Here is an 18,331-nt window from a genome sequence, read left to right as displayed (position 1 = left end):
CCCCCGGTTCGCGGGGGCATGTGCGGCTGGAGAAATTCCCGCGAGCAATGACGAATTCAGGGTAAAAAGCCGAGGGAAGGAACGTTTAGTGCTTGGGGCAAAGCGCGGAGTGAAAGCAAGGGGGAAATCCCGAGGGAAAATGTCTGAGTTTCTCTCCTGAAATGAAATGTGAGTGTCTTGCTGTGCTCCTTCCCTGTTTTTATCTATTTCTAGGAAGATTTGTAGGAGGAATTCTGCTGGTTGCTCTCAGTCTCCTGCAGCCAGTCCTGGCTTTGCTGGGCTCAGTGTGGGCAGATGAGTTACCCCCAGGCCCACACCTGGTTGAGGATCCAGGCATGTGCCCGCACTCCCCCGTGCAGGAGCTGCCCTGTGAAGCTGCTGGTTGGTGTGAGGGCAGAGTGGGGCTGCTGACCCTGCAGGGCTGTGGGCCTCACACCCTCTGGGAGTGCCAGTAATGTGCTGGCTCGATTTCCCTTCTGGGCAGCCAACACACAGCTGAATTCAGGAAGAATTAACCCTGGTCTCTGGAGCCCCCCAAGTCTCACCTCTCAGTGTCTGGTTCGTGGCTCTGTGGCTGCTGGGGGGGTGTCCCATTCAGGGGGTCATGAGCCTGTTGTCAGACACTTCACCACTGCTGGAGTGGGGCAGCAGTACAGGTGACAGACCACTGACCAGGTGTTTCCTCCCTTCTGCATGTGAAACCCTGAGCTCTGGTTCTCAGGGTAGAAGGTGCAGAATTGGTACTTGTGCTCTTGAGAGACACTCAGAGTAGGTGTGTGCTGAGCAGGCTGACAGTGTCTGAGCTGGTCCCTCCCAGTGACCCTGCAGGGGGCAACTGGGACATTCCTGGAGCACTGAGATGTAATCTCAAAGGTGATTAGTGTGCAAGCAGCTGAGCATGGGCACGGCTCCCATCCCCGTGCCTGGAGCTGCAGTGTGTTCAGGAGCCAGCCTGGGACCAGGTTCTCACCTCACTCACTCCAGGGCTGTCGCGAGTACCTGTGCAGAGGCTGGACGAGGGCCTGGGCTGCAGCTGTGGGTTTTGCACTACCCTACATCCCTGACTTATCCCTGCTGGCAGAGGCAGTGCTGAGGCCCTTAGAGTGGTTTAGCTGAGCTGTCCCAAAAAAGAGCAGATGGCAGGAGCTGAACACCCACTGCTGAGCAGTCCTGTTTCATTCTCTTGCATTCCAGTGCTCTGTGCTCCACTCTCTGTCATGTCTTGATTTGTGTTTTTTCCTTTTCTTCACATTTATTTACACTTTTGCTTTTCTACAAGGCTTGCAGAAAGTTATGAGCAAATGTTTGTGCATAAGACTCTGGTTCTGTGTGTCAGTGAAGGCAGCCAGAGTGTGCAGGTGGTAGGGCACAAGCATTTTGGGTGGCATAAACTGTGTAAAGGAGCTTTTTTTGCCTCTTAGGTTTTAGGAACTGCCAAGTGAGGTGGGTATACAGGGCTCTGAAGAAATGCTGTAACTTAATCCGGAGAGGTTGCTTTAGGATTAAGGAAGTGTTTGGGGCAGATGAGAGACTCAAAGGACAGGGCAGACTGCAGGGAGGGCTCAGTGAGGGGACAGGGCAGGACAGGCTGCAGTGGGGGCTCAGCAAGGGCAGCACAGACCGTTTTTGGTGCCAGTACTGGGTTTCCTACCCAGCAGCATTTGCATTTCTTTAATTACACCACTGTTTGGTCACCTGGGACTCATCCCAGTTACTGTGCTGTGGGTTTGCTGTCTCACTGGCTTCTGTGGATGCTCAGAAAAGTGAGTATGAAAATGCTGGTTCTCGGTTTATCCTTATTTTCTTTTGTGCTCTCTCCAGTGAGCTCTGGGGAAATTTCCTGCATTACCATTCAGAGTAATTTTTTCATTTTGAACTCAGATTGTCACTTGCCTGTTCAGACACTTTTCATCCCGGTGCCAGCAATCCATTGCACGGAATGCTGCGTGAACCCAGCAGGGAATAGAGTTCTCTTTTTACAAGACTGTGGGACTCTAGAGGGCGAGGAGCCCTTATCCAAGGAGTCCTATGTGAAAAACGAGAAGAGTTCCGTGGTTGCTGGGCTGTGATTGGGTGTAGCTCAGCGTGTGTGTAGCTTTTGGGATATGGAGGGCAGTATGGACACATTCAGAGATTTAAGCCAGATGTTGGAGTGAGCAGTGTTTTGGGGCAGCTGTAGCACGTTTAAGGTGATGAACCATGGCAAAGATCACGTTGCTGAACATATCACAGGATGGTTCCTGAACACGAGGGTGTGGGGTGCGGTGAGGTGGTGGGTGAGGGTTGGACTTGAAGGAATGTCATGAGATGAGCTGGGCAAGGGGAAGGCTTAGTAGGAAAGGTTCAGCCCGTCTGTCTGTTCCGGGCTCTGCATTGAAATAGCCAAGGTGGGATTGCTTACCTGTAGGTGAAGAGGTCAAGCACCTCTTCTGACTGTAAAATCGGGGTGCTGCCTCCCTCAAAGCCGGCTGTTCCAGAGAGACCTTGTGGAGAGAAGAGCTAAGCAACGTGTGTGGCTCATGTGTGGTTGACCTTTTGTGCTGGAGCATGTCCAGAGATGGTAACGGAGCTGGGGAAGGGTCTGGAGCACAAGCCTGATGAGGAGCTCCTGGGGGGGCTCAACCTGGAGCAAAGGAGGCTCAGTTGGGACCTTCTCGCTCTCTGCAACTCCCTGACAGGAGGGGGGAGCCCGGGGGGTGTTGGGCTCTGCTCCCAGGGAACAAGGGGCAGAATGAGAGGGAGTGGCCTCAAGCTGTGCCAGGGGAGGGTCAGGTTAGATAATGGGAACAATTTCTTCGTGGAAAGGTTTGTCTGCCTCTGGCACTGGCTGCCCAGGGCAGTGGTGGAGTCTCCATTCCTGGAGGGATTTAAAAGCCATGTGGATGTGGCACCTGGGGACATGTGACAGCACCGTGGCCTTGGCAGTGCTGGGGGAATGTTGGACTCAATGGTCTCAGAGGGCTTTTCCAACCCAAACAAATGTGTGGTTCTATGATTTTCTGTGGGTCTAATGCAATCCTTGTCATTCCAGACCTTTGCTCTCTCTTTCAGGATGCCCACAACTGCATTCCCGAGCTGGACAGTGAAACAGCCATGTTCTCCGTCTACGATGGACACGGAGGTAACTGTGCCCGCTGTGCTCTCTCCTGTCCCTCAGTGTGACCCCCCTGGGCTGTCTGTGCCTGCTGGGGCATCCATCCATCTCTAGGAATCCTGCTCCTTCCTGGGAAGCGTTTTCTTTGATAGGGATCGTCAGTGGAGGTTCTGAATGTTTCTCAGGGGTCCTAGAAGGAAGGTCAGGGGCTGATCTGAAATTGAAATCAGATTTGCATTCCATCCTCTGACTTTGGCTGTTTTCATGGTGGATAAGCTGGACAGGAGAGTCACAGAAGGAAAGGTGGTAAGATAAACCACCTGAGATGGGATCAGAGGTCTGAATGTAGGCAGTGTGTTCTGGTGGTTGCCACGGGAAAAAGTGGAAATCAGAACAGGAAGATCCATTCCCTGCTGTACCTGCCCAGCTCCCACTCCCCAGGTAAGGGTTCCCTGAGCTGGAAGTTGCAGCCATTCCATCCTGCACACATGTTGGAGCCTTCTTGATGAACTGTCTCTTCATGATTTGTTTAATTGCATTTTAAACAGGTTTCTATGTTTGGTGATTGTTTGCATTGTGCATTTTGTATAGAATTATTTGAAAAAGATATGATTAAATCTGCTGCCTGATAATTTCACTGCAATATCTCTGACACGTATGAGGAATGAGTGAGTAATCACTCCATAAGCACTTTTCACTTTTACCATTTTGGACTTCAGGTCCTTTCTTTCAGTTGGAGAAGCCCTGGGCTTGTCTCTGCTAATACAGCTGAATATTGCTATTAAATATTTTTGCTAATATTACAGAATTCCTTCTGCCAATATCACATAAAAGCACAAGATCCTGTTGTTAAATCTTGCAAATTATTTTAGTTTTGATCATCCTTAGTGATCCATTACGTTTTAATAACCTCTTTTCCTGATAATTTATGTAGATGTTGGTCAACATATCTCTTCAAGGAGCTCTCCCAGTGGCCCTCCTCCGTTCTGGAAACTGCTCCTGTCCAACCTCGCTGCTTTTCCCATGGCAGCAGTATGGGAAACATTTGATGATTTATTTGAAAGCCTTTTGAAAATCTGTATGGAGTAGATGAACTAAACTGCCCGTTTCCTCCTGCTCATTTGCTCTGAAACACACTGGCAGTTAGTGACTATCCCTGCTGTGTATGTGTCCCTGAGTATTTAAAAGCCGTGTGTATTACAGTTTGTCCTGTTTGCTGTGCTCCCGTGCCAGCCCTGCTGCTCTGGAGTGTTGTGAGCCCAGTTCCCCTACTCTGAGGCACTTCAGCGTATTTTTGGTGTGGTCTGTCTGCTTCTCGTTTCTCTGATAGGAAGCAGATTTCAGTGGAAGGTTACACAGTGTTGTTCATTATTTCCACTTGCCTTTAGACCTGAGATATCCTAAATTGCCAATTTGCAAATTACAGCTTCAGACCTTTTTTTGCAATAGTCCATACTAAAAAGCTCAGCCTGAGTAGGCTGCTGGTGAGTAGCTCTTCCAAAGATGCTGTCTCAGCTGTAGAATGTATTTAATGCTCTTAAAGTATTTTCCTCCTGAACTTCATCTTAGAGTGTGCAGAGATTCGAGTGGAGCAGTCGCTGATATCCTGGAGAGTATGTTTGAGAGCATGGGGATGATGGGTTGGTGCTGAGAGGCAGAGAGTGACAAGGAAACAGGATGTGGGGATTCAGCAGCTACTCACCTCAGTGCAGCAACTCAGAAACCGTCTGTGTATGTCAGTCAAAAATAAAGATAAGGAGCATCTACCATAAACAGGTCAAGAATTAATAGTATCAAACCGTCTGTTCTCCTCTGAGCTCAGGATGTTGTTTTTTCAGCTGCCAAGAAGGTCTGTTCCACGTGTGGGGTTGTAGAGAGACTGTGGACACTCGTGACATTCCTGTTAGTGTAGGACATGAAGTGGTGTGTTTGGGGATTTTAAATACAACAGGAAAGATTCCAGATAGACATTGGGGAAAGGCATGGAATGGCAAAGCACAGGCATGGCTTTCTAACTCATAGTTTAGGTTTCTAGTGGTTGAATCTCTACAGCTCTTCCTGGACAAACCTTATCAGGAAAGATATGGATATAGTTGAACCTGACTCCGAAGAACAGCTTTTGCCCATCTCTGCTATTGTATGAGTTTATTGATGCATTAGTTATTTAGTTTGAAACAATTTCTCAGGTCTCTCCCATGTAAGAGTTAGTTTTTTGGGTGGGAACCTTGCTAAGCTTTATTAGCTGCCAGTGCAAAAACTGAATTTAGCTTCTCTTATATACCTTGCTTATCTCTCAGCATGAAACTCTCCAGTAAGCTTCCTGCTTCAAATGGGTTGGGAAAAGTTTTTATTATTGTGTTATTTGAAAAAAGGGTGGGTTTGAGGGGGTTTTTCCTATTAACTTTTTCCATTTCACTCATAGTTTTTCTCTTACATTTCCCTGCTGTGGGCAAGCCTTCTAGTGTTTGAAAGATGCTACTGGGTTGGTTTTTTGCCTTCCTCTGCTTCCTTTTTATGTGCCCTGGCCTCTCTTCCCTCCAGATCCTGGAAATGATATTTGGGCACTCTGCCCCTTCAGTGGGGTTTCTGATCATTCTCTGTCACTGTCTCCTTGTGCTTTAGCCTTTTAGCTCTTCCTTTTAATAACTGTCTTCGTTGACACTTATCTTTGCATTGCTTGTCTGTCTTGGGCTTTATTTCTCTCTCTTTGCTATTTTCCATTTTGCTATTTTTTTAAATAATTATTGCTATTATTACTGTTTTAATGTCCTCTGAACTCAAGGGTTTCCTCCCTTTTGCCCTTCCAATCCTCTCTGCCGTACCACGAGGAGAGGTGGGTGGGCAAGTGTCCGGGCAGTGCTTAGTTGCCATCTGGGGTTAAACCATGAGAGTCCTTTCTTGGCACCCACTGTGGGTCTGGAAGGGTTGGAGCTAATAACGGATTGAGCAGGGCATGTTAGAGGGGATTTATAGCTGTTAGCAGCTGCAGGTCACCACAGTGGTTCAGCTGTTCCTGCTATCAGTTTACCTGACCCACGCTGTGATCTTTTTTGTGCTGTACCTGCTAAAGGCTGCTGTTGGCTCCTGCCTGTTGCTGGGCTCTGCAGTGATTAGTGGTGTTTGCCTGGGAGATCTGTTATTCAAACACTGACCTTGGGCCTAATCTGGCATTTGGGCTCTGCACTGAGGCCATCGCTGTCCTTCAGGTCTCGTCTCATGGAGACAATTAACAATTATTTACCTTCCTCCAAAAGGTTTTTGTGGAGGGAACACAGAATGGCCAGGGCCTCACCACCCTCACAGGCAAGACTTTCTTCCTAATATCCCATTTAGCCCTCCCCTCTGTCAGTGTGAAGCCATTCACCCTTGTCTGTCGCTCCAGGCCCTTGTCCTAGATCCTTTCCAGTGTTCCCAGGTCAAACCCAGTCTCTCTGTTCCCTGGGTCTGTACCATGGAGTGCTTTGCAGCGCTGTGTAGCAGCAGCCGTTTGCTGTTTCTGTTCTCTGTCAATGGCCACTTGATCCCTTTTCAGCAGGCACACTGGAAAAGTCCCTTGTCTGCTGTTTCTTTCTTTCTCCCAAATCTCCCTGCGTCTCCAGTTCCCACTGTGTTCCCTCTGCCTCTCCCTTTGCTGAGCTGATGGCTGCTGCTCCTTTGCCCTCAACTCCCCTGCTCCCCGTTCCTTCACAGAGCCTTGCTCCTGCCTGCATAACTTCTCATCATGCCCAGCTGCCTGCACAGCCTCTGTTGGGCTGGGAGAAGGGCAGGGAGTTGGGATATGCAGCGGCTGGTCCATCCTGTGAAAAACCATCTGTGTGAAACTGTCCTGTAGCCCGAAGGAAAGGAGCACACGTGGCTCTGGCTGTACCCACGTCCCCAGGGAAGCCCAAGGTGCAGGGAGGCTCTGGAGTGCTGTGTCCAGCTACCCACACTGCTGCTGCTTTGCCTTGTGACAGGGAACGGCTGGTCCAGCACAGCCTCAAGGATGCCCCTGGACCCTGTGGCAGGACCTGCAGCCTGCCCCGCTCCCCTCCCTCCTGTGCTGTCATTTCATTTGTTTCTCAGTTTCTAGCTCTTAACTTTTTTTTCTCGTGAATGTGAGCCATGTTCCTGTGTCCTACATCGTTCTTTGCCTCATATAAAAACCTCAATGACTAGTCTGATCTCTTACACTACTCTTTCTGGTCCCCGTTCAAGATAAAATAGAGAAATTCATGATCCCTCACTGTTTACTCTTTCTCCTCTCTCAATAGCACCTCCATGATCACAACAAATGCCTCCATGCCCTGTTCTGTATGTGACACCATTAATTACTGAGCTGTAGAGGGAATTCTGGCTTTTAAAAATCTCTCAGCTGCTCTAGGGTGGGCACTTGGCTTGAGTTGTTGTTCCTCAGTCCCAGTTTATCCCTTGTGCTCTTGGCATGGTGCTCCTGCCAGCTGCTGTTTGTTGTGCCGTGAACACACACACACCCCTTCCTGTACCAGGGTGGCTGCCCCACCTTCTGAAAGGCTCATCTCAAGCTGTGGGATCCCATTGCTGTTGGTGTGGAACACACACTAGAGCACAGAGCACTTTTTATATGCTCGTTGCATGTTGATAATGATCTGAGAGAGCCTACATTGATCAAAAGCTTCCCTTTTCTTCTGCTTGCACTGACATGTGAAAATAGAGGTGTCCAGGTAGCCTGGGCCTAAAGAGTCAGTCTGAATATCACATTGGGCCTAAGCTCGCTCTTGGGAAGCTCACAGCATTGACCACACCTGGTGGTTTGGAGCTCACTGAGGTTTGCCAGGGCCATCAGCAAATCCTGCTGCTCTGGGGGGCTGCCCCTGGGAAGGTGTGAGTGGGACCCCCAGAGTCAGCTGCTGTGTCACCATTCTGTGTCTGGGGCAGCTCTGGTTTGTGTCCTGGGATTTGCTTCCAGAGTTCAGTTGCTCAAGAGCATGCTGTATATGGGAGGATCAGCCTCTTTAAATGGTTTCTGCTCTTTTTCAGGAGAAGAAGTTGCCCTGTACTGCGCCAAGTACCTCCCTGAGATCATCAAAGATCAGAAGGCCTACAAGGAAGGCAAATTGCAAAAGGTAAGGAGCCAATTCTGCCCTGGAATGAGTGAGCACCAACGCGGGGGAAAGCCCTTGTGTCAGTACCCAGGGCCTCTGTGCAGGTCGTCCAGGGAGGCAATGGAGGCTCCATCCTTGGAGCTGTTCAGAATGTGTCTGAATATGGTCCTGGGCAATCAGCTCTGGGCATCCCTGCTGGAGCAGGGGGTTGGATCAGGAGAATCCCAGAGGTCCCTGCCAGCTGCAGCCATGCTGTGATTCTGTATGGTGTGCATGCTGGAAGAGACAGGATTGCACAGCATGGCAATGCTTCCGTAGGGAAGTGGAGGCTGCCCACTCACGTCTGTTCACATGCAGGCCCTGGAAGATGCGTTCTTGGCCATTGATGCCAAGCTCACCACCGAGGAGGTGATTAAGGAGCTCTCCCAAATGGCCGGGCGGCCCCAAGATGATGAAGATGAGAAAGAGAAAGTTGCTGATGAAGATGATGGTAAGTAAGTCAGCTGCCACCGAGCATACAAGGCTGCAGCTGCAGGACAAGGACCAAGAGCAGCAGGGCCAGGTCTCCTTTGGCACAATGTTTTCTGTCCCAGTTTCTCAGTTAAGTTTTGGCTGAGCTGAGCTGAGCTGCCACACCTCAGCACTGTCTGTGGCTTTGGGCTGGTGCTGGGGGAGTCCAGATCCATTTGGGAGCTTAATGCTATGGATAACAAACCAGCTTGTCACCATTTTCCATAGGCCTTCCTCCACAGGGTGCAGGGTTGCAGGATGTGTCAGGAACTCTGAGCTGGGAAGTGGGCTTAGTTGTGGAAGGGAAATAATGTGGTGTGCAGCACTCTGCTCTCCCAGGCTGGTGGCAGCAGGTAGGACTGAAGTAGATTCTGGTCTCTTCACAAAAAAGCAAGTCTTCCACCAGCAAGTGGTTGCCAGCCCCCAGAGCCAGACAGGAGGTGGTTCCTGGGGTGGAATTCTGTGCTGTTCTTGCTGAGTACCTTGTGACCAGTCTTGAGGCAGATGTAAGGCAGTACCGTCACTGTGAACACTGTTGGTCTGGAAACACTGAGTTAGTTTGTTGAATGTCGTTCTCCAGCTGACAGGGATGAAGTAGGTGGTTGGTTGGTTGGGTTTTCTTTCTTTTTGTCCTGTGTTTTCAGGAGCATTGGGGATGTGGGTATGCGTTTTCCTTTTGGGATTAAATAGCAGAGCAAACTATAACTAAGGGGATGTCAGTAGGGAAGTGGTGGTCATTGGCTTATGGTTTAGGGAAGGTCATCCCATTTTCTGCCTAGTCCTACTTGGGAGATGCTGTGGTCACTGCCCAAAGCTGTGCTCCCACCTGTTGCACCTGTCCAGGTGACAGCTGGTGGGGATCCCTGCAGTGTTTCAGGCCCATGGAGCAACTACTCTCTTCTTGTCCTGCAGCATTACTGACCAAACCTGCTCATGGAAGCGGCGAGTCTGCTTGCCCACAGCTCCCCAGGAGCCTGTGCTCAGGAAAGCAAGGCTCTACTCCCAGCCATGCAGCTGATGTGAAGGCTCTGTGCTGCTGTCAGTCAGCCAGGGAGCACCGGGGCTGGGGCACTGGGGGGACTGTCAGGCTGTGCCGTGGTCAGAGCTGTGGCCCTGCCATTTCCATCCTGCTCGTCTGCAGCACCTGGGATGGCATGGGCCTGACTGTGTGCTCACACTGAGCCTGGGGAGCACTGCTGGAACTCTGCAGCAGCAGCCTTAGCCAGGGCAGCTCATCGCTGGACCCAGCGTGGTGGGTATCCTGCTCTCTGAGCCTCTCTGTCCTCACCTCCTCTCCTTTCCATTTGCAGTGGATAATGAGGAAGCTGCTCTTCTGCACGAAGAAGCCACAATGACCATTGAGGAGCTTCTCACACGTTATGGACAAAACTGCAGCAAGAACCTCAAAGCCAAGTCTGTAGCTGCAGCTGGGGATAACACTGCGGAGGGGACAGGCAAGCAGCATGATGGGGAGTCAAATATGAATGGAGAGGCTGACCCAGGGGAGCTTCCTGACCACAAGGAGCGGAAGAACGGGAAGCCAGATGAAGAAATCACGGGTATTTCCTCCACCTCAGACAAAGCCAGCGCTGGAGGCAACAGCCCTGCTCTGCAGAAGCCTGAACTAGGCAAAGGTGACGAGGCCGTCACCTCTTCTACTGGGGAGGCCGGGCCCTCCTGCTCCTCCACGGGAAAGCCCCAGCGCACAACCAAATCCAAATTTTTTGAGGACAGTGAGGATGAGTCAGATGAGGTTGAGGAAGAGGAGGAAGACAGTGAGGTAGGAAACAGCACTGGGACAGAATGGCCTTCTGGCTGGGCAGAATGCATTGCTTACGGTGGTACTTGAGAAGAGCCCCTGGCTCATCCTAGGTGTGTCCTAGGAGCAGGTGTTTCAGACTGATCCTTTGAGGCCATCCCATGGGAATGTTTGGGATTGTTGAGCTAACCCTGAAGGACACACACTCTCATCCTGCAGCGGCCATAGCCAACAGCCCTGGGTCCTGCTGCATGCACCATCCCTTCATCCACTGCTGTAGTGACACCAACTGCTCTGGTTGTAGCCATCAGGTGTGGGGGACATGTGCCAGGTCACCTCACACCTCTGGGGGAACTGACCATCAGTCCCCAGGATGGAGGGACCAGCAGGGGAGAGGGCACTGAGTGTCCTGTGTGAGTCCTGTGGTATCACTCCTTTCTTGTAGGAGTGCAGTGAGGATGAGGATGGTTACAGCAGCGAAGAAGCAGAGAATGAAGATGATGAAGATGACACTGAAGAATTAGAGGAGGATGAGGATGAAGAGGAGGAAATGTTGTTACCAGGCATGGAGGGGAAAGAGGAGGTACACCCTGTTCTTGTGTTCTGCAGCATAGTGTGGAGCATGGGGCACTTGGGAGACTCAGTAAGGGGTTGTTCCTGCTCAGGTGGGGATAGAACACCCTGCGTGCTCTCCTGGGGGTGAGAGAGCTGCCAACAGCCTGGGTTTGTGCAAAGGCTGAGGGATGGGCCTGGATCTGGGCAGAAGGCTGAGGTAGACGAGGCTGCTTCTGGGTATGGGGTATGTGGAAATGCTGTGGGGCTCGTGTGGAGGGAGAGCATGGGGCAGGAGCAGACGGGCTCCACTGGCACTGCCGCTCCAGGGCACAGCATCGCTCCTCGCCAGGTCAGGGCTGCGGCTCCTCAGCCCGTGCAGTGCAGGCAGGGGGGCCAGGAACCCAGAGGTCATGTAAAGGGGACATGGCTTCCAAGGTGGCAATTTCTCCCTTTGGGGAGATGGCCTGGCTTGCAGTGACAATCTGCTTGAGCTGGGCTGGGGCTGGAATCAGCATGTTAGAGCAGGGGATATGGCAGGACATGTGGAACACCAGGCAATCCTGACCCACTGAGCTGCATGAAGCTGAAATGGAGTTGTTGCCTGATCCTGCCCCTCAGCGAACACCTCCCTGGTGTTTCCCACTCCCTTAGGCTTTCTCCATCACTCTGTGTGTGCTCATGGGGTGAGATGCAGCACCCTGGGGTCTGGGACACAGCTGAGGCTGGCTCCCTTAGTGACCCGACGTGGAGCCATAGAGAAAGGAATCTCACCCAAATCCCGTGTCTCTTGCAGCCCGGCTCGGACAGCGGGACCACCGCGGTGGTGGCGCTGATCCGGGGCAAGCAGCTGATCGTGGCCAACGCCGGGGACTCGCGCTGCGTCGTGTCGGAGGGCGGCAAGGCCGTGGACATGTCGTACGACCACAAGCCAGAGGATGAGGTGGAGCTGGCCAGGATAAAGAACGCTGGCGGCAAGGTCACCATGGACGGGAGGGTGAACGGCGGCCTCAACCTCTCCAGGGCCATCGGTGAGCAGGAGGGGGGATGCTGGCAGGCCTGGCCTCAGACAGCTGTGCTGCCAGCACTGCCAGCCACCGAGGTTATGGAACAGTTTTTAACCGGATGAGTAGAGCCTGTTCTTTATTTGATGGGAGATTTCAGTCTAATTGGAAAAAATGGCCATGAAGCAGTTGGACACCAGTGGAAAGCAGCACCTAGCACCTCCCAGGCTGTTGTGCCAGTAGCTGGGTTATCAGAAACCAGCTCCTGTAAACTGTCCCAAAACCAGACTGCTGCCTTTGGAAACAGGACTCTTCCTGCTCTCTGTCTTTGAGGGACCTTGGTGTGTTGCTTCCTGGGGACCTGGCTTCATGGTAGTTTGAACCCACTTGGTCATCTGTACTTCTGCAGAAGGACCCAAACCATTGAAATCATTATCCTAGGGTAAAGAGATAAAAACATCTTTAGGATAGAGACAAGGAGTTTGTTTATCTAGGGAGACACTGACATTCCCACCTGCTATTTTGTGGTGGCCCTGGAAGTCCCTTTGTAGGCTCTGATTCCTGATAAACTGCTAGCTGGAGCTGAGGATCAGTTTTCTCAAGTGAGCTTTGAATCATAGAATGAACCCTGGAATGGTTTGAATGGGATGGAACTTAAAGATCATCTTGTTCCAACCCCCGCTGCCATGGGCAGTGACACCTTGCACTAGACTGGGTTGCTCCAAGTGCCATCCAGCCTGGCCCAGAACACTTCCAGGGCTGGGGCAGCCACAGCCTCTCCAGAGGTGACAGGTGCTGTGTGCTGTTGGCCTGGTATTGCCCCAGGAGGTGGGGAAGCAGCACTTGATTTGGGGTGAAGAGAGGCTGAGCTGGCCAAGGCCCCTCTTCCCTGGACTAGCCAGAGCTGACACTTGGAACCTCCGGTAGTTCTCTGCCTCATGGCCCACAGCTTGATCCCAGGCTGTGGGAGCACTGGCTGGATCCCACTGGGGCCTTGTTGTGGGGCAGTGCTGCTCCCTGTGCAGGGCAGGCAGCACTGCCCGTGCCCAGACATCCTCCTCCCCACCACAGGGGATCACTTCTACAAGCGGAACAAGAACCTCCCTCCAGAAGAGCAGATGATCTCTGCCTTGCCTGACATCAAAGTGCTGACAATAAATGATGACCACGACTTCATGGTCATTGCCTGTGATGGAATCTGGTGAGTGGTGAGGGAGCTGTTGTGCCTCTGGGGTATCGCTTCTCTGGTCTTTCTCTGGAGCTGGGCCTGGGGAAGGCCTGTTGGAGACTGGCATGTGTGCTCCCTTCACCTGCTCTTCTGACCTCTCTGCTCTGCAGGAATGTGATGAGCAGCCAGGAAGTGGTGGATTTCATCCAGTCCAAGATCACTCAAAAGGATGAGAACGGAGTCCTGCGGCCGCTCTCCTCCATCGTAGAAGAGGTAAAATCTGGAGTTCTGCTGTCCCTGCAGCAGCACAGCATTTGTGTCCCAGCTCAGGACCTGCCTCTGCCCTCCTGCTCCCTCACATGGGCTCATTCAGCACTCAGGGGGTCTGCAGCTCATGGGCTGCGATGGGCAGGAGCAGAAACACCTCTGCAATGAGACCCAGTTCCCTGGGCACCCAGGCCTGTGTCTGACCTCAGGGGTGCTGTCCAGCCGAAGGAGTTGCTGCCCACATTCAGAAACCTGGGGCTGCTGAGGCCATTTCTGTCCCTTCTCTGGTGGGAACAGCATTTAACTCATCCCACATAGCCCTGGCCTGGCAGCACCTGAGCCACTGTTAGGTGTTGGAATGGGCCCAGTGCCTTGGAGTGGTCCCAGTGTGTGTCTGCTCTCTGCTGACTTGCTCTTTCCCTCCCCAGCTGCTGGATCAGTGCTTGGCTCCAGACACCTCAGGAGACGGCACCGGCTGCGATAACATGACCTGCATCATCATCAGCTTCAAACCCCGTAACACACACCCACCTGCTGAGAGTGGGAAGCGGAAACTGGGGGAGGTGGCGGCACCAGTGGAGGAGAACGGCGGGGACAGCACCAAGAAGGCCAAGCTGGAGTAGCGGGGCCTGCCCAGGGACTGGGCTGTGCTCACCAGACTCTCGTTTCTTACCCATGCTGAACTCAAGACTCCAAGTCTTGTCCTTTTTTTAGCCTTAGTAGAGGCCTTGTTTGTCCGTGTCCTGGTCGGGGGGTGGGGGGCGGGTCTGGCTAGCGAGGGCATGTCGCACTGTTCATCCGTAACCATTCCAAAGAGGGAGCGAGGACGGAGCTGCGCGGGAGCGCCACAGCGCAGAGCCCGTGGTGAGGAGGAGGAGGAGGATGTCCCCCCATTGTCTCCATGTGGTTGTTGCCATTTCTGTGCCTGTGAATTTCTGTTCGGAGGGAAGAACTTTTTCACTGTTGAGGTTTTTTTAATCTGCACCCGATTATTTAAGGCCCTTTCTGTTTTTATTTGTGAAACAATCTGGTGGTGGTGCTGAGGCCACACCGTGTTCGGTTGTACACTTTCAATCAATACTTTTTTCAAACTAAAAGACTGGAAAACACAGCTATGCTCCTGGTCCTTGGTTCTTTCCTGGAAGGGGACATGAGGAAGGTAGGGTGGGAAGGACATTTTTCCCTGGGGTCTTGGAGCACTGCAGGGCTTTGGCCTGTGGCTCCCAGTTCCCCCAGGATGGCTCTGCTGAGGATACTCAGAGCAGATACGAGTCTCTGGAGACAGTCTGTGTCTGCTGAAGGAATGGAGGCACCAGTCACTCTCCTGAGCTCACCTGCCCTCAGCAGGCAGCACCCATCGAGCTGCACCTTCTGACAGGGAGCAGCAAGGGGCACCTCCCTGATGCACAGCTTGTACAAGGTGTGTCGATACCTGTGGCTGCTCCTGCAGGAGTGAAGTCCCTGGGCTGTAAAACACTGATGGAAAGGTGGGCTCTCCCTGTGCAGCAGAAAGAGCCACAGACTTGGCAAACTGCTGGAAAAGAAGAGCATCTGTGGTGAGCTGTTATTTCTTCTTTTCTTTTTCTTTTACATGCAACTGGCCCCTTGCTGTCTGTTTCCTACACTTGCTCTTCCCCCCAGTCCCTCCTTCCTGCACAGCCCAGAGCAGTCCCACCTGCCCTGGGATCCCACAGGGAGCCACAAGCCCTGTGGGCAGCAGCCTGTTGCTGCTGGGGAGTCTCCCACTGCTCCCCTGGTCCTCAGCGGCTCTGACCATCCTAAGGGCCCTCCCTGCACAGCTCCTGGGATCCTATGCTCCTCCATGTGAGCTCCCCCATGTGAGCTGCCATGACAGAATCTGCCAGGCAGTCATAGCGGAACTCTAGAGTCTGTTCCCTGAGCAGCTGCAGCAGGTTAATGCAAACACCTGCAACTCTAGGGGCCTTTGATGTGGCACAGGACCCACCACAGAGGGCAAGATTAGATGGGATGTTGGGAAGAAATTGTTCCCTGTGAGGATGGTGAGGCCATTGGCAGTTTGCCCAGAGAAGCTGTGGCTGCCCCATCCCTGGAAGTGTCCAAGGCCAGGTTGGACAGGGCTTGGAGAAACCTGGGATAGTGGAAGGTGTCACTGCCCATGGCAGGAGGGCAGAGATGAGCTTTAAGGTCCCTTCCAACCCAAACCCTTCTGTCATTCTGTGACTGCCCAACTTTGAGCAGTAAAATGTCCAGAAGCAGCTTTTTCCCCCCAGGGTGCTGCAGTGGAGTCAGAGTGGCCAGAGGCAGGACCCCACTGCCTGAGACTGTGCACCCCATGTGGCCCAGGGTCCCCACCCACAGCCTGTGGCATTACCCCACTGTGCCACAGGAGACAGATGAACTCGGAAAGCAGCTTTATTTCCCAGTGGTGCCTCTGGGGAGGGGGCGGTTGGGGCTGGCGCAGCAGTGCAGGATGTGGTCCACATCCACCCAGGACCCAGCTCTTGGGGCTGGGAGTGCCCACAGAGGGGGACTGGCTCTGCCACAGGAGTGCATCGGGCTTGTGTGTGGACCAAGGCTCTTCCCCTCAGCCCTCTCACTCCACGGGGACACCCACAGAACTACCCCTGTCACTGGTGGCTCCCAGGGAGTCCCCAGAGAGACTCTGCCCAGACAGGGCGCTGCTCAGGCTCTGCTGCCGGGCAGGACGCGGCACCGCTTCGACCGACACCTCCACCTCGATGGTGACGCCTTCCCTGTGGACAGACACCAGCCTGAGGGCAGCAGCCCGGAGGGGGACATCACCTGTCCCTGTGCGGCACGGCGGGCGTGAGGGCGGCTGTTCCCAAGGGATGTGTCAGCCCCCAGCACGGCCACCCTGCTCTGCTCACCTGTCGGAGGTGTCCTGGCCCTCGCTCAGCATGCTCCCTGCCAGTGCCACCGTGCTGGCCGACTGGCTGTCCCATGCCAGCCCAGGGCGCTGGCTGCGGCTGCTGCTGGGGAGGGAGGCCGTGGGGTCTGGGGCTCCGTCCTCACCTGGCCTGGGGCTGGGGTTTGGGCTGGGCAGCACCGACCACAGCTCATTCACTGCAGAAGGAAGACAGCGCTGAGCACCCTGTTCCCAAGGACTGCTCCCTGCCAGAGCAGGGAGGGCACAGGCCAGGGCCAGGCATGGGACTCACGCTTGGCCAGGTTCTCCAGCTCTACCACACCAATGTCTCCAGGTGTGCGGCCACCCCCACAGCCCCAGCGGCTCCGGCACAGCGACAGCACCACGGTCCCGTACACGTAGGTGAGCATCAGGGGCACACCAACACCTGTGGGTGGACAGGTAGTCACTGCCCCTGGTACCAGACATCCCCTGAGGCCACTCCCCAGCCCCACTGCCCAGCGCAGGGCAGTGCCCTTGGCCCCAGCCTGCACTCACCCACGGTGATGGCTGTTATGATGGGGGACACAAAGAGAGAGAGAAGGACGCTGCTGGTGACAGAGAGGCACTGCTGGCACCCTGACAGGCTGCTCCGTCGGCTCTGGCCCAGCACCTGCAGAAGAAGACAGGTGAAGGGCTCTACAAAGACCTCACGGCCTTTTCCCAGCCTGGCAGAGCTCCAGTCACAACCACAGCCACCTGGACCTCCTCCCTCTCCTCAGGGACAGGCAGCCACGACTGCCCTGCCACCACAGCTCAGGTGTCCTTGCAACCCTCCCCCAGGACCCCAGACCTCTTTTCCATTTCACCCACCCCGAACCCCACTCCCCAGGCTGAGCACACCCACACTGGCAGAGAGTGCTGGGGGGAAGCGGAGGGTCCTGGCAAGGAGGGGTTGTGGCCAGTCAGGGGTGGCACAGGGACATGCTGAGGGGGGTCAGGGGTGGCACAGGGATGTGCTGTGGGCACTCAGGGGTGGCACAGGGACATGCTGAGGGCAGTCAGAGATGTGCTATGGGCAGCAGGGAGCACTGCAGGTCTGTCCTGGCCAGGGGCCATGGGCTGCCAGGCTCAGCAGGGAGCAGGGCCACAGGGACTCCTAGACCTCCTGCCAGTACCTTCCTACCCATGTAGATGGGGATCCCAATGGTAATGACAGGGACAGCAACGCCCGCGACGAGGGAGATGACCATGGGTGCACCCAGCACCATGCCCAGCTGCCACAGGATCCTCCGGGTCCGCGACCACCGCCTCTTCCCCCAGAAAGTACAGCCAGAGGGGCTGTGGGGACAGAGCAGGGCTGGGCCAAGGCAGAGACCAGCACAGCCCAACCCTGTGCTGGGGGACACCCATGGGCCCATCGGGGAGCAGATAGCCAGGTTCCCCCAACCCTGAGCTCCAGCTGCCTCCTGGGAATGCCAACAGCTGGCCCCAGCCCTGCCAGACCGAGTGGCACAGACCACGCTGCTCCCCCCAGCCAGCCCCAAACCTGGGGCCAGGCCTGGCTGCCCCCATCCCGGCCCCCAAGCTCCTGTCAGGGCCCCCACCTGGGCCAGCCCCCATGGCCCCACGCTGACCTCAGGAAGTGCACGTCGGAGATCTCCCGCAGGCAGAGCCAGCAGAAGAGGCACCCGCAGACCGTGCAGTTCATGCGGTTGCAGCTCCCGTCGTTGATCTTCATGATGAAGGCGCTGCAGCGCGGACAGAGCTTGATGTCCTCAGCCTCAGCTGGGGGGGAGATGAGACAGGATGGGGGAGCAGGATGGGACACACCCTGTCCCAGGCTCCCCAAGTCCCACGAGTGCCAGAGTGCCACGCCCCATCCCGACTGGCACAAGGGCTACAAGCCTGAGGCAGCCAGCAGCCCCGGCTCCAGCAGACCCACAGGCAGGAGCCACGAGGCACCCCACTGTGCCACACCCCGTCCCTGGCTGCTCCCATCCTGTGCCAGTCGCCTCACCGTGGGTGAGTCCTCAGGTTGGGCCGGCTGTGCTGTGGGGGTGGCC

The 18,331-nt window shown here is 54.3% G+C and overlaps 2 protein-coding genes across 2 annotated transcripts; one reads left to right on the top strand and one right to left on the bottom strand.

Annotated features, from left to right (window-relative positions):
* The first annotated feature begins 2,731 nt into the window (after window positions 1-2,731).
* PPM1G (protein phosphatase, Mg2+/Mn2+ dependent 1G) lies at window positions 2,732-14,528 on the top strand. The gene is given in 10 exon segments (XM_018068302.1): window positions 2,732-2,938; window positions 2,941-3,121; window positions 8,093-8,178; window positions 8,515-8,647; window positions 9,978-10,447; window positions 10,872-11,039; window positions 11,775-12,009; window positions 13,054-13,183; window positions 13,321-13,423; window positions 13,846-14,528. Coding segments are annotated over 10 exon segments (1,908 nt in total). The 3' UTR covers window positions 14,041-14,528.
* A 323-nt stretch (window positions 14,529-14,851) lies between these two features.
* Window positions 14,852-18,266, bottom strand: LOC112840969 (E3 ubiquitin-protein ligase RNF19B-like). The gene is made up of 8 exons (XM_029958014.1): window positions 18,246-18,266; window positions 17,903-18,099; window positions 17,444-17,606; window positions 16,824-16,938; window positions 16,579-16,713; window positions 16,288-16,483; window positions 15,771-16,152; window positions 14,852-14,948 (listed from the first exon to the last, which is right to left on the bottom strand). The coding sequence occupies exons 1-7, from the start codon at window positions 18,264-18,266 to the stop codon at window positions 15,993-15,995; spliced, it is 987 nt and encodes a 328-aa protein (XP_029813874.1). The 3' UTR covers window positions 14,852-14,948; window positions 15,771-15,992.
* Between the last annotated feature and the right edge of the window lie 65 nt (window positions 18,267-18,331).

This window comes from Manacus vitellinus, unplaced genomic scaffold (assembly GCF_001715985.3).
Source record: "Manacus vitellinus isolate BGI_N305 unplaced genomic scaffold, ASM171598v3 scaffold_135_pilon, whole genome shotgun sequence".
NCBI lineage: Eukaryota > Metazoa > Chordata > Aves > Passeriformes > Pipridae > Manacus > Manacus vitellinus.
Note: the sequence above shows the minus strand (reverse complement) of the source record. Positions and strands in the feature narration are given on the sequence as shown.